This window comes from Tachysurus vachellii, chromosome 19 (genome assembly GCF_030014155.1).
Source record: "Tachysurus vachellii isolate PV-2020 chromosome 19, HZAU_Pvac_v1, whole genome shotgun sequence".
Classification (NCBI taxonomy): Eukaryota; Metazoa; Chordata; class Actinopteri; order Siluriformes; family Bagridae; genus Tachysurus; species Tachysurus vachellii.
In genome coordinates this window covers 18,829,672-18,845,556 of record NC_083478.1, presented here as the reverse complement: position 1 = coordinate 18,845,556, position 15,885 = coordinate 18,829,672, and the positions used below count along the sequence as shown (strand labels likewise).

At 36.8% G+C, this 15,885-nt stretch overlaps 1 protein-coding gene across 1 annotated transcript; it reads left to right on the top strand.

Moving 5' to 3' along the window:
* The first annotated feature begins 1,178 nt into the window (after positions 1-1,178).
* On the top strand, positions 1,179-9,348 carry zmp:0000001088 (trypsin). Its single transcript, XM_060893897.1, has 5 exons — positions 1,179-1,233; positions 3,282-3,441; positions 4,866-5,007; positions 7,991-8,254; positions 8,549-9,348. Exons 1-5 carry the CDS (start codon positions 1,179-1,181, stop codon positions 8,717-8,719), a joined length of 792 nt encoding a protein of 263 aa, XP_060749880.1. The 3' UTR covers positions 8,720-9,348.
* The last annotated feature ends 6,537 nt before the right edge of the window (positions 9,349-15,885 follow it).

Here is a 15,885-nt window from a genome sequence, read left to right as displayed (position 1 = left end):
CTCCTGTCCTTTCCTTTCATCATCTAGTCTTGTCTTATTAATCTTAAATGCTCATCTGCAGCAAAAAAGTGTGTAGCAACTAGCAATTGTGCATTCTTCAAGTAAGTTGCACCACATTGCAGCATTGCAGCAGATGTTTAATATTACCTAAGGGCTAAAACCTTGAAAGTAGGTCGATAAAGACGTGTTATATGTAACATGGTCCTTTTAATCTTTATATGCTTAGTAGGAGTTCATGAGTAGAACGCAGGTCAGCTGTAAAATCTGCCTGTGGTCAGCATCCAGGGGAATGAAGTATGGGATAGAGATGAGGAGATAAAGAGATATTAGAGTTGTATTGACCAGAAAAATGAATGAAGCCTGCAGTGTCAGGCTCCAAAATAGATATTAGCTGTGCTCTGTTTGTGGGAGTTGTTCAGGAAAGCAAGAGGGATGGAAGACAGTGTATTGGATGAACACTGACAGAGAACAGCTCCAAGTATACAGACTTCTTTTCAAAGTAGCTCTCCAAAGAAACTAGTATGTCCATCATGGTCCCAGATGGTCTCATTATGCAAATTCATAACAATGTACTGTAGGAGTGAGTTTCTGTTTTTTTTTTTTTTTTCTTTTCTAATGAATTTATAAAAATTCAAATGTATTTACATTTTCTCATGGGTCACATTTGGATGATGGGTAAACTCTTTTTTGCTGCTGTTAAAATGTAGAAAATAAGAGTTGCGTGTGATTCAAGCGATTCCTAATCTGTTACAAATGACGTGCGATGATCAGTAACCTAATCAGAACTAATCATAACACTAATCATAACACACCGTTCAAATTAATTCCAGATGTATCACAGTAGGTTTTAAAACTCTTGGGTAATTATCAAGGCGATGCAAAATAGGTTTCATGCCAGGAAGATTTGAATAGAAAGTCTGAATCAAAAGGTCACGGGTGGGGTTAAGAAAGGTACGCTTCAATTATATATTGTTTTGTTCCCCTGGGTCATCGTGGTGTCCATGGAAACCGAAATCGGAACTGAGAAACCCGAGAGGGCTTGAAACGATCCTTCCTTCACGGAGCAATCAGAGTATGGGGTGTGAAGGTTCATTGCAGTTCATCCTGGCACCTGTGCATCCTCTCTCTCACTCTCTTTATCCCTCTTCCTCTCTCTACCTCTCTTTCTCTTCTCTAACATGAATCTATTCATTTTTTCGGTATGCATCCTGCTGGAAGTTCTCGCAGTCACCTGTAAGTAAAACTGTGGACATTTGAGTTAATGTTCTTTGAAGATACTTTTAATGCGTAACAAATATGTATTGCAAGATATGATTGCGTTTTTTTTTTTCTCCCTTTCTTTTTGAAATATTGAAGGAAAGAGGAAACGGTTAAATACAGTAGTTACAGCTACCAAAAAATTGGCTTCTTCACTTTTGTGGTGTTTCCAGGTCTCAATATATATCTCAGAATCATTCAACATGCCATAAAAGTTTTATTTTGCTGAATATTTTCTTGTCTGCTTTGATTAATGATCAAGTTTTATACCAATTTCGAAATGGATCATTTCTGTCTGAAAATTCAGGCCTGTCTTTATCAAGATATTAAAAAAAAATACTGACAATATTTTGTACATATTGCATTTACTCTCTGGCTCTTACTCTATTTTTAATTAAATAGCACATATAATCTTAAACGATGTTGAGAATTTAAAAGCATTTGCCCAAAGTGACTTTTTCTAGGTATAATAATACTGTATCATTGATGGAGATGAAATCAGCTGGTAAACATTAAGCAGACATGAATTGTACAGGAATGTGCTGTGATCTTGCGGTAATGCTTTCATTAATATGGAAATAAATATCATTTCTTTACACAGACAGATGTCTGTGTAATTTCTCATGAGCAGGGCTAAGAGCTGTTAACTGAATCTATATACGTACTGATGCCAAAGTAGATCTAGGAACGAAGAAGCGTTGCCAAATTCTCAGAACGGTTAAGAATATTTCTGCTCTGTTCCAGCTTTAAAGCTCCTTGTACTGTAGGTTGTGCAGGTAGACTCGCTTGTATCTAAGATGTATTATATAAAGAATTTACTCTTTAGGTGGCACGGTTATTTATGAGTTGAACCTGATGCTGAGTTTCGGCTGATGGTGAGGATAAGGATGAAGATAACAGCGTCGTAACTTAAAATAAACCAAAACAACTTCAACCTTCATCTTTCTTACGAAGTTGAATGTATCACAATAAGAGCACACAGAGAAGCATTTTATTTCTCTCACAGCAAAAAAAAAAAAAAAAAAATCCTTTTGTTTATTTTGGTTAGAATTAATATCATGGTATGTCAGCAAGTTAGTTCCTGGTATTAATTAATTAATTAATTAATTAATTAAATTATTTATTACAGGGACAATGCATATTAATAAACGTTTCTGTCAATAAGCCAGAGTTAGCCAGATTATTTTTCATCTGTAGTCCCTAGACAGATAGTAATAGTCATCCCTAAAAAAGTGTTTTCTCATTATCTCTTACTATAGAAATGATAACAGAAAAAAGGTTCTTTGAAAAAAAAAAGAAAGAAAAGAGCGTTAAGGTTCTCTGAGGTTTCACTCTTGTGAGATTGCAGGTCTTGTGTGCTCTGTTGCATATTAAGTTTCAATCCAGCATGTGTGTGTGTGTGTGTGATTCAAACGGCAATCCAGTCGGTGTCATGAGGTCGATGCGTTCACGCTCTACAGATGTATGGTGGAACTTTATGTACGTTTGTGTGTATGCTGTATTTATCAGTTTGTCTGTAAAGACGAGAGAGAATCACATCGCAGACTCTGAGCATTGTTTGCCAGGAAGTATATTAGAGGATTAAGTTACTCTGTGACCAAATTAGCACTCTGAATACCTGAAACGGTGGATTATGTTACACCTGTCCTCCCTTTTATGCTCGCTTAGGCTGAGATGTAGATAACCATTGATGAGGTAACACAAAGGATGACTGATGTGATGATATAAGTATCAGACGTTTATCTTTTCTGTAACAGTTAAAACAACCAGAAGTCACTTTTTGTCCTGTTTTTACTTGAATGCACTTTTAATACATATCATGATGATATTTTTTACTCATTTCTTGCAGCATTATATAAAAAAATACACACTAGCAAAGGCCTAAATATTGAGTTTCAGTTCTAATCTAAATCGTACCGCTGAATTGACACTTATATCAAAGATAAATTTTATTCAGATTTTTTTTTTTATTTACACTTTCTAACAAAGCAGTTTTTGTTTTTGGCACAATGTGTATTTCTCAGGTCAGGAGATGATGCAAGGCCGGATAATCGGCGGCTATGTCCCTGCATCTTACTCCATAAAATACATGGTGTCCATCCAGACCATCGTGGGACAGCATTTCTGCGGTGGCACATTGATTAACAAATACTGGGTGCTGACAGCAGCCCACTGTAACGTAGGGTAAGTTTTTTAAGCAGGTTTCATTCAGGTATGTGTATGTAATAATGCGGCTCTGGAATTCTTACAGCCGCTGTATTCTCTGACAATGTATTTCATTTCCTCTAGCAGTTTTATGGATGTAAATGATCCATTCCAGTGATTTTAAACTTGGAGCAGTGGGTTAGAGAACTGGAGGATTATAATAGGGGCTCAAACGTTACAGATACAAAAGAGGCAGCTTTAAAGGCAGAAATGCAGCTGAGTTTCCTTCAGCAGATGATGTAAAAATATCAGCTCTATCTTCCCTACACACACACACACACACACACACACACGTGCGTGCTCATTGTTTGGCAGGCAGCACTTCCAAACACTCTGAGACAAAAGGAGATGAATTTAAATGTTAGGGTGCCGGTTTTGTGGTCTGTGACTTTGGAAATAAAAACTAAATGCATTAAGAGTTAATATGAGTGAAAAAGAAAGATTTTTCTTAAAGATGTGCACATTTTATTTCTTGTACAGAATTCAGATTCACCTGACAACTAACATAAAAAAAGGTAGACAATGTCATGAATTTTTTTTTGTTCAAAAAATTACAAAATCGTTCATTCATTCAGTTATTCATCTTCTACCGCTTATCCGAACTACCTCGGGTCACGGGGAGCGTCATTGGGCATCAAGGCAGGATACACCCTGGACGGAGTGCCAACCCATCGCAGGGCACATACACACACTCTCATTCACTCACGCAATCACACACTAGGGACAATTTTCCAGAGATGCCAATCAACCTACCATGCATGTCTTTGGACCGGGGGAGGAAACCGGAGTACCCGGAGGAAACCCCTGAGGCACGGGGAGAACATGCAAACGCCACACACACAAGGTGGAGGCGGGAATCGAACCCCGACCCTGGAGGTGTGAGGCGAACGTGCTAACCACTAAGCCACCGTGCCCCCTACAAAATCGTTCAGTGTTAGAAAAAATTAACAAAAAAAAAAAAAAAAAAAAAAAAAAGAATATTAGAAAAATGTTAATCAAAGAAATAGTTATAAACTGCATTGAACCAACATGTTCTGTATTTATGATATTGGACGACTTGTTTTTGTTGACTGTGACCTCTGGATATATACTGTATCATATTGTATAATACTAAGTGTAATAAAACTAAATAAATTGCATTCAATCTCTAAGAGAAAAAGTACAGTAGAGATAAGGCAATGAATTTTTTTATGTCTAACCTTTGCACAGCTGATTTACTATGTAATATTCAGGTTTATATTTATAACACCGCATAAAATATGATCTAATCACACTGAGTAGTAAAACCGGACAGAGTTTAACTACTCGTATGATACGGAGCTTTCGGAAATGCTAATCAAATTCCATATTTCAGTCTTACGTCACATTTCCACTGTGATCAATTGTATGTGTTGTGTGTATAGTGTTGGGAACATGAGGATTGTCACTGGAGATTATTCTGTAAGTGTGTATGAAGGGAATGAACAGTACCGCTCACCAAAGCTCCTAGTACCTCACCCACTGTACAACAAAACCACCAACAACGCAGACATCATGCTTATTAAGGTAAGACACTACACAATGTCATCTTCAGTCCAGACTAAACACACTTGGTGTACAGTATGATGAGTCCGAATCGCTCGTAATAACTGTTTCTCGGTTGTTGATTGGCGGATCAGGATTCAAGCTCCAGCACTGCCAAGCTGTCATTGTTGGGCCCTTGAGCAAGGCCCTTAATTAACAATCAATTCTGACCCTGCGCTCTGACCGCAAAGTTGAGATATGCGATGATATGCTGTGATAAACTGTATATGTGACAAAATAAGGGCTTCTATTCCAAAACGACTTTAAAATTGTGCACAGAAGTTGATATGTTGAAGCTCATAAATCTCATATAAACAGTGAATGTTGTATGTTGCATATATATTACAACACACCGGCTTGTTTATTGTGTTGTTCATGCACTTGATCAAATTTGCAGAGACTCCAGAACTAAAATGATTACATGTTAGCTGTGGTATAAGAGGAATATAATCATTGTGGTGGTAACAGTAGATCGTGATGGTGAATGTGAGGTTTTCAGTAAATTACCTGTTATAGGCTGTGAACCCTGAATCTGCTCAGGTCACTGAATTAAATACTGATTTTAGACATTAGTAGGTGTCATCACCTGTCACTGATCATCACCTTTAAGTTCTGTTAAACTTTATTTAGCTTGACAGAGCAGCCATAAAAAGAAAAATCCTCCAGTGTCTCATTCTATTATATTATTAGAAGAACAATGAAAACTGTGTATTGTGTTTTATAATGCACCGAGTGCATTTTTTGCAATGCAATAACTATGCTACACTACTTCAATGGAAAAAATTTAACCTTTAAAAGATTAAAAATGAATACAGTCTCAGTAATATATTTTATGCCCACTTTATAAACATCTTCTGGTGAAAGTATTTGTACAGACAACATATCCACCTAAACAGAGCATTAAAAAAAGCTATTACTAGATTTAATGAAATGTTTGGCTCCAAACGATGTTCTGGAAAGATGATTATGATTAACTAGAATTACTAGAAAGCAAAATGGCATTTTATTGGCCCTAACCATGTGCCCTAGTATATGAAAGCCAGTTTTGTGTCAATGATTTTTGAGGGAAATTTAATTCTTAGTCCACTCACATCTCTTACAAAAAGTCCTTCACCCCCAAAAAGCTCCAAAAACCTCTTAAATATTGCATAGAAATCTTTGGGCAATGCCTGGACTGACAAACCAGGATGATGTACCTAATTTTTATTTAAGAGAACTAGAGGGTAAGTTTTAATTATAGGGGAAAAGGTTTATGCCAGAGAATCAGGAGAAGCAGTTGATTCTTGTATTCATGACAAACAATGCTGGTTCTGCTTAGGATATAGAACAGCAGACCATTTCTTTAATCTTGCACAGCTTTGTCAGTTGTCATGTAGTGTGCTAATAAAGTCTATATGTGATTTGTGGATTGGACAAGGCATATAAAAGAGTTCCTTCACATTTGGTGTTGGAGGTACTTCAGGACTACGTGGTATCTAGGTTCTTGTTAACTGATTGCAAAATCCAACAACAATATTGTTTCTAAAGAAGAGGCAAAGATTTTAGAGACAAAGCTGGAATTTTTGGAACAAGGTTGATAATGAATGCAAAGTTGGCTAGACATTGATCAAGAATGCCAATGGTATACCTGATGACTAAAGGACACACCCAGTTATAATCAGCTAATAACCAAGATCTAGTAAGTGCCAGCAGAAAGTTATCTGGCCCTCATGCCCTGGTAGGTCTTCAACAATCTTTCCCGTAAAAATTGTTGATCAAATCTCTTTTACCACGCCGGTATGAAGCATGTCCCCTATCCTCGACAGATCCAATAAGTAAGGGTTTAATCCCCACTGCTTCAATTGGCTCATAATGTTCTCATATTGATCGTCATGGTTTTGACAATCATTGGTGCTACAAGTCTGATGGCTATGGTACTCTTGAATATCACACTTGCATACTCCTTGGACCTGAATATGGTGGAGTAACAAGTAAAATTTTCTCCTAGGTTTCAGTTTGGGTGCTAGATTGGGGCAGTTTCTGTCTGCGGTAGTAAATGATTTGCCAAAGACCTTAATAAAGAGTGTAAACCTTTAAATTTTCATTGACTGATGGATTGATTGTGCTTTTTTTTTTTTTCAAAAGTGATGTTTGAGCACGACCTTCTGATTAGTAGCCAAAAATTCATTGGTCCACAGTTGCAAAGAAGATTTTCTTTACCACATTAAAGTTTTCTTACTACTTATTTTCTTAGCCTTTGCATTTATTTATGGCTATATACAGTACAACCGTAAAAAGATTCCCAGCTGAGAAAGCTTCTTGACAGATTCCGTGAGATCCACCATCTGATTTCTTGGTTCACACGGAATTGGTGTCCTCTGCAGTCGACTGAAGGGTTGTGATACATTGCAGTTCTTTTGTACTGTGGCCTGAATTCAGGGCGGTTTAGATTCAGTTACTACGAACATTATGAACGTCTTTATGTGCTGTTTATAGAGTTTCTTTGCAGATCTCGAAGACATGGTTTGAATTCACGTATATAACTTATCTAACCATGGATTAAAGTTGACCCCAGAGATGAAGACTGCTCCATTAGTGGCAACTGAAAACAATGTTGTTTCAAATAATGGTATTCGGCATTTAAATAATAAATAATAATAGAATAGAATCCTACAGTATATTTTGTTACATATAGATTACAGTGTACAGTAATTCTTTCTTCACATATTACAATTTTGGATGTTAGGGTCAGAGTGCAGGGTCAGCCATGATACTGCACCCCTGGAGCATAGAGGGTTAAGGGCTTTGCTCAAAGGCACAACAGTGGCAGCGCTTGCTCAAAGGCTCAACGTGGCAGCGCTTGCTCAAAGGCTCAACAGTGGCAGCGCTTGCTCAAAGGCTCAACGATGTCAGTAGTAATGGCACCTATCTTAACATTCTAACATTTGCAAACTTTTCATGCAAACTGCTTCTTTCTCCTGTCCAGATGCAGACTCCGGTGATTGTGAATAAATTTGTGTCCCCTGCAACGCTTCCCCGTCAAGGGGACTTTATGCCAGAGGGTCGTGTGTGCCGTGTATCTGGCTGGGGATTCACTAGCCCCACAGGGGGTATCCCTACATCCCTTCACACTGCCACAGTGCCCATTGTCTCCAGCACCCACTGCAATAGCACAGACTCCTACAACGGCAACATCACAGAAAACATGATCTGTGCTGGCTATGCGGAAGGAGGAACCGATGCTTGCAGTGTGAGCTACACATTTAGCGACAACATTTCAAAATAATTGTACCATTAGGGTTTTTAATTGGTGACAAATTTAGTTGAATATACATGAAGTGGACAGCAATACTCGGTAGTAAAGAAGTTACAAAGCTCAGATGCAACTAGTGTCAAACAAGCAGACAACCACGTAATCAAGATGAACAAAAACAGACAAAATGTTTATAGAATTTGATTTAACATGTTAAATATAAAGAGTTCAGCATGTGATTTCAGTGTTTATGGATATTGTGCAGGGTTTATAACACTTCCCTCTTTGCAGGGTGACTCCGGCGGGCCGCTGGTATGTGAAGGTCGTGTCTACGGGATCGTATCTTGGGGCAACGGCTGTGCAGATCCTCAGTATCCTGGAGTTTACACCGCTGTCTCAAAGTTCCGGACGTGGATAGACAGCACTGTATTTGGCTACTATGGGAACTGTGGCAAGAACTAGACTGCGCAATATCAATACATCTTCAACCATTAACTTGGAAGCACAAAGAGATTAACATGCCAAATTCCATGTTGTTGTATATCAAGAGTATATCTTCTCCTTTTCTTATTATATTATGTTAATAACTATGTTAAATATAACTTATGATTTATCATTAACTTATCATTTGCTCAGATGCAATTCTCCATTTGGATAAAAAGGCGTTTCCAGCACAGCTGTTGTATACGGTTAGAGAACTATGGCGTTAAATTTTCACAACATTGACGCAGGTTGAGGTTTTTTTGCGATTTCTTTGGAAGCTTGGTATTTTTTCCAATTGTTAACTTTTTGAGAGAAAAAGGGAAGCAGGTGAGTATAACTCACATAATGAAGGATAACAGCAACTAATTTCCAAAAAAATGCAACTGTAGCAAAAAAGGTATTGTATGTCATGTTCTTATAAATAAAAATAAAAAAGAAATAAATAAATGAATAAATAAATAAATTTATTAATTAATAAAATCTATATCATGTCACTGTTGTATAAGATGATTAGTATATGTTATGATATGATATGTTGTATAAATGATTAGCTTTAATTGAAATAGTTTATTAATCATTTAGTTTAAGTTCCTCAGTTTACTTGGCTTTATTTTCTTTCTGAGCGTGCGACTGAGCCGAGTAAACTTTTGTGCGTGTTCTTTAGTAGGTGCCATATTGTGCAGCACAAATATTATATTATTAGATACAGTAAATACCGTGTGCTCCTACCAAAGAATTACCATTGTTTAGTTTTTCCAGGAATACCAGCGTACCGACTCGTTTTGCATTCTGTAAAGGTGCTGAAAAAGACGTTTGTTTTGCTGAGATCAGGCTGACTGAGGCCAGACACAACAAAAAACAGTGTTGTTTTGTTTGCTTGTTTGTTTTGTCTATTTTGTGAAGACCGACTTGCAGAAATGTTTCCCTGTTATTTAATACCTCCAGATTTAGACAATTTAGCCAACATGCTTAAAAATGTATGTCACACATTTGTCTTTATGATTATGTTTGGATTTTGAAAAAAAAATGACCTTTTGAGTAGTTATACCAATGGCGGCTTGGTTAATATTACGGATAACTAAAAAAGTCCTTATTAATGTCCTAGAGTAGTGTGTGGATGTGTACATGACAACACAATTGAATATGTGGGTAATAAACTGAAGTGTAATAAATTGTTACTTGTTTAAAAATTTTATGGTAATTTATTTTCCATTTACATGGTAATGAATGAAATACAATAAAAATAATACAAAAAAAAACTATTCTGAGCAAAGATCTCATTAAAAACATCTTGCAATGTTGTTGCTATAAAACTGTTTAACTGTGAGAAGGTCAAAAATATTAGTGTGATTATTCATCTGAAAAGAAAAGGCATTATGGTACTGTATAAAGCTCCTGTATGCATTCTGCTTACTTTTTTCTGTACGATCATTACATGATACATATATAATCAGTTCAGATGATTTCAGAAAGAGTGTCAACATTGTTAGCAAAAAAAATCCTAGCAGGTAGAGAAAAAAAAAATAAAATTAGCAGCACTTTTTTAACTATACAGTCTCGTCTGAGAAGCAATTCTCCTGTCGTAAGTGTTTGAATTCTGGCTTTCAGCTACACAACACTATGTGTGGTATATTAGCTTCCTGTCATGCTCTAAAAGCAGTCAGGGGAAAAAATCTCCCACCTGTTACATTCGGAAGTGTCGTATCTTAGGTGTCGTAACTCGTAACGAGCTCGTAAGGAATTTGTTACTGTGAAAACAAACCTGCTAATCATGATTTGTAGCAGATGTTTTAGCACTAGTTTGCTATGATAGTTAGCAGGAAAGAGACTTTTTCCAGTTCAATGCACTAGGTAATAAATTCTGGAGCTTTCTGCCATTAAAAATCTGTCAGAGTAGTAAATGAAAATCTGTTTTGCTAAAATCCAAATTCTGGTCAATGTTTGTGATGTTTTTTATTTATTAAATTGTTATTGATTATTTTCCTATTTAATTCCTATAAAGCCACACCCATTTGACATTTATTGTTTTGGTTGAAAAAGAAATCTCCACGCAGCAACAATACCACCGTCATGATTTCAGATAAAAGTTATCTGGGGTATTTTAAACACACTTGGGAGGACACACCATACCACAGTATTACGAAAATAATAGTCCTAGTTTTCAGACTATCGTCTTACCCAACCAGGGAGCTACAGTAAGTCTCTCTGGTCAAAGGTGTGTCCTCGTCACTGTCCTGACTCCACAGCTGCAGTTTAAGGAACGCGACCTCATTGTAAAGCTACTCCTTATTGTTAATTAACATAAACAAATATTTTAATACACGTTGATATACTTGATATCTCAAAGAAACAATATTGTGCGTTAGATTAAGCTTGATAAGACGTTGTGACATCATCATCAACAGCAACAACAACAACAAAAAACTGTGAACTGTCCGTCCCAATGGTTCTCAAGGGTTTAGCACTTTTATCTGAATCTGGGTCATATATTCATAACATGGCTATTTTGGGTGGACAGAGAAGACAGTGGGTGGACAGTGAGATATATTCACAGATACTGTACAAGATGAAATATGTAACAAAAATTCAGGATGATTGTTGTTGTTGTTGTTGTTTTAAATCTTTCTCATTTTAAGACAGAGCACAAAACATATTCAAAGTTAACATTTGAAATAATTAACCTCAGTTTGATTGAACGCCTAATAACATAGAATATAATCAACAATGTAGTGGCACAATGACTTACCATCTCTAATAATTATATGCACTTTGGAGGTTGTGGTCAGTGTGCAGGGTCAGCCATAAAACAACATCCGTGGAGCAGAGAGGATTAAGGGTCTTGCTCAAGGGCCCAACTCTGGCTGGAAGCTTGGAGGTGCCAAGAAACCTGCCTCCGATCATAGTGTGTAGAAATAAAGTCAACTTGGACCTGATGGTTTCTGCTGGAGGAAATTTCATTTGTCAAAAGCTGTTTAAGTAGAAAATATTCCTTTAAATGACTCTCATATGGAGAAATTGGCAGGGAATTCATATTACAATTAAATGGGTCCATGGATTTAGGTCTAAAACATGTGTGCTTCGTAATCAGCCTGAAGGTGAAACAGCTCAAACACAGATATTAGCTCTTATGTTGTAATTTTATTTTAATTTTCTCTTCATTATTCCGTTCAAAGTCTTTACCACTAGACAAGTTTAAGTTGACTTATTCTTCACGGCCACCGTAAGCATATTTGCTTCTTCTTGTGACAAGACCAGACACTTCAGATTCTAGACCATAAATTCAGGCTGGCAGGGACGCTGTGGAACAGAGCGACTAACCTCTGACTGATGACCTCCTGTCTGTAAAAAAGAGGAAGACATAAAGAAAGACTCAAAAAGAAAATCAATACAAACTTTCAAACCGGATTGTATAAAACTCTGATTTATTTTCAAAAAACTTTATACAACCTTGAATTTGGAGATTTAAGTCTCAGAATTTTAATGGAGCTAGATCAGTCCAGAGCAGTGCTTTCTCTATCTCTCGTTTCTGAGTCATCCTTCAGGCAAGTAAAGCTCTCAGACTGTCATACTGCTTTCTAGTAGCAGCCTTTTATTTGGATATTTAGATGTGGGCAAATGGCATGCTTCCTTGCTCCAGTGAGTGCTTCGATTGTGCACTAAGAAAATAATAAATGACAGGATGCTGCTTTATTCACCTTACCTTTTAACCACCGTCATGATCGTGGACTGATTGTAAAACAAGCTATTTCCTGTTATTACTTACGTTATTTTTGTCCTTAAAAAAGTTATGGAAAAAAAAAAAAAAAAAGCCTGCAATGTTACTAAAATTCTAGAAGTGCTGACACTTGCAATTGAACCCTCAACCCTGAAGGAGTGAGACAAAGGTGCTAACTGCTAAGGCTTCTGGATTTTAACTCAGACTTTAAAAAAAATAATTAAACATTTTTTCTTTCTCCTTTCTGATCTGATGTTATGGAAAATGAATCGACGCCTTTTTTGACCAATCAGATTACAGAATTTGACATCACGCAGGTTAAATCTTAACATGTGCACATTTATAGTACGCTGGTATTTTGGGCGAAACTTCAATTTTTCAGAATGACACGTTCAGTACTCTTTGTGCTGTCTCTCTTCTGTCTTTTTTCCCCCTTTTAACCTCCTAAATGTGAGCTTTTATCTCACAGACATCTTGCCTGTTTGTGAAAAGACATGAATATTTTATAGTTTTCAAAGCTTCAAACAACAACACTGAGAAACAGCCCAGTCCAGAGGGCAATCACGGTAATTTATTAATTTATTCAGCGTCCTATTTCTTCATAATCAAGAAGGACGATGCCTCAAATCTCACAAGCGTGACAGAGTTTTAACAGAAAGATATCCACGGACTGATGGACTGTATCCGTCTTCAGCTTGTACTTTGGAAATGTCAGCCTGGCTTTTCTGTCAGTAACGCACAGCCTGCACATGCTGGATAATGTGTGTAATTTGCTATATCAGTCAAAACGCTGGCTTAAAGCAAGCACGGTCTTTATAACCTCAGTCGTAAAGGATGTCATAACCCCAGTGACAGCTCCAAATGCATTCGGTCACTCAGTGTTTGAAAGGCATTAGCTCTGAGACAGGAGGCATCTATTTTTCCTCCTCATTGAGACGAGCAGCCGAGCACGGCTAAATTGAGATGAATAGTGCTAAATGGCCTGGCGATGTACCTAGCAGTGCGCAGACCTGCATTAAAAACTGCACAAACGTTTATAGAATAGTAAAACTCTGAAGGATAAGCAAATCATAAATTACGCTTTACGTCCTCTCTGAAAATGATCTAAAAGGCTTGTCCTATTCTGTAATTGCAAAGGCTTATGGGATACAGTATGTCTGCACACTAGTGATGTTAGCTTATGGAATATCAATGGTTTGGGAAAAAATTTGAGGAGGAATGAAGGAGTGAACGTCCTGAATCGTGGAATGTGTGTTTTATAAGAAGAGTAATAAGCTTGATGATGTTTTAGGTTTATTTTCATTATTCTGTTCTTTCCGTTCTGTTGGTCACATGAAATTTTTAGTTTTCAAATTCCCGTGTTTCGGTTGTGATAAAAGTCACAAAGTGGCTGATGCTCATAAGGATTTTCAAACAAAAACTAAAGTCTAACTGAGATTATTGTTAGGTTCAGATTTACTATCACACTATAAAAGTGCATCACAACACTGTATACTGTGCCCTGTATCCTTCTTGTATATCATACTGTCGTAATGATGTGGAAATTAGGACTTGACTTCGTTACCCATGAGGTACCCATGACCTTGTCACATGCCTCACTGTATATTGTGTTGTTGTGTGTTCCAAAGCCTCATAATCGTTTTTTTTCTATATCGTTTCCCTTTATGATTCTTTTTTTTTTTCCAATAAAATCTGTATTGCAGAGTAACTTAGGGTAGAAAAAGTGTGTAATTGTGTTTGTGTGTGTGTGTGTGTGTATGTGTGTGTGAGATGGAAAGAAAGTGGCAGAATCTAAAATATTTTATATAGTTTACTTTTATTTCTTCTTATTTCTCTCAAATGACCCAAACCTCTCTCTCTCTCTCTCTCTCTCTCTCTCTCTCTCTCAATCTCTCTCTCTGTTATTCTACTGTCATTCTCTGTTATATAGCATTGACACTGGAGACTCCTTCCGTAATTGTCCAATAAACATGTCCCTCACAGGAAAATTCAATTCACCATAAACAACAACAAAAATAATTATTCTATTTTACTTTAAAATTTTGCTTCATTAAATAACAGGTTATTGATTTGTTTATCGTCAGGGTTTAATTGTACGGAAAATAAGTAAATCGTATTAGAATGAATGCATTAACAGAATCTAACAGCGATTTGAATAACGATCATAAGAAGTGTAAAAGTGAAAAATTATTTCCATGCAATTCATTTGTTTCTCACTAATTAATTAGAACCACTAGACTGGGGAAGAAAAAACAGTCGGGAGTCTTGATGTATAATTTATTGTTTTTTTTTTTAATGCATTTATCTTTAATTTGAAGTATTTTTGTAACCATCAGCATGAGAAATAACAGCTTTACAGAAAAGGATGTGGCCTGGTTGTTACATAAAGCCTCTGCAAAGGCTGTAATTACTGGAGCTGCTCATTTTTCGCCCCCTCTTAAGTCTCAGCTGTACTTTTACTGTTCTCCCTGAATAACTCCCCGAGCAAGAAAGGCAGCAAGTGAGGAAAGCTTGTGTCAGTGCCCAGGCATTTTAGGAGCGAGTGTAAAGTAAAGAAGTGAGTCAGAGTTGAGTTGAGCCTTTAATTATGTTTAAAAAGTGGCCATTAAGCAGACGAGTAGCCTGTTGTGTGAAGACAAGCCCTAATGAGGTATTATGTATGCAAAAAGCGACCGAATGTCGCTTTTCTTTCTCCTCGTGCCCTCGTCCTGATTGGGATTCATCGAGCTGCTCCTGAGAGAAATGTCAGAAACTCAAGAGCTGTAATGTTTCTTAACAAGACCTGTCAGTCAGGAGACAAACCTCTCCTAGCTGATAACAGAGCTTGTTACCTAAAGCCAGATCAGACCTCTGTGTGTGTGTGTGTGTGTGTGTGTGTGTGTGTGTGTGTGTGTGTGTGTGTGTGTGACGCATAACATCCTCCACATCTCTTCTCTGTACCATTAACCATAAACCGAAGAGACGCAGACATAAAGACACCCACATACTGTATCTGACTAAGCGTGTTACATTTCTAACGTCTTGGGAACATTATTTATTTTTATTTTTTAATAATGGTCAAACATTTCTTCACTATATGATGTCCATAAAACAGATTACAAAAAAAAAAAGTTAAGCTATAGTTATAGAGCTTGTAATAGTTATAGAGTGCAAAAGTTTGCATCCCCTATGGGTTTTGAAGGCGAAAAGAACCCTAAAAATACTTTAAATCCATTTTATAATGTATGTATAAAATAATTTAAACGTATTGCACTCCAGAAAATCAGACAAAAACAACAGAAAAAGTAATTTGTAATATAATAAGGTATATGTTGACCATTTTGGTTAGAATTTTAGGATAGTACTGCCTTAAATGTTGCTAAACGGAATAACAGATAAACCTAGTTCATTCATTCATTCATCTTCTACCGCTTATCCGAACTACCTCGGG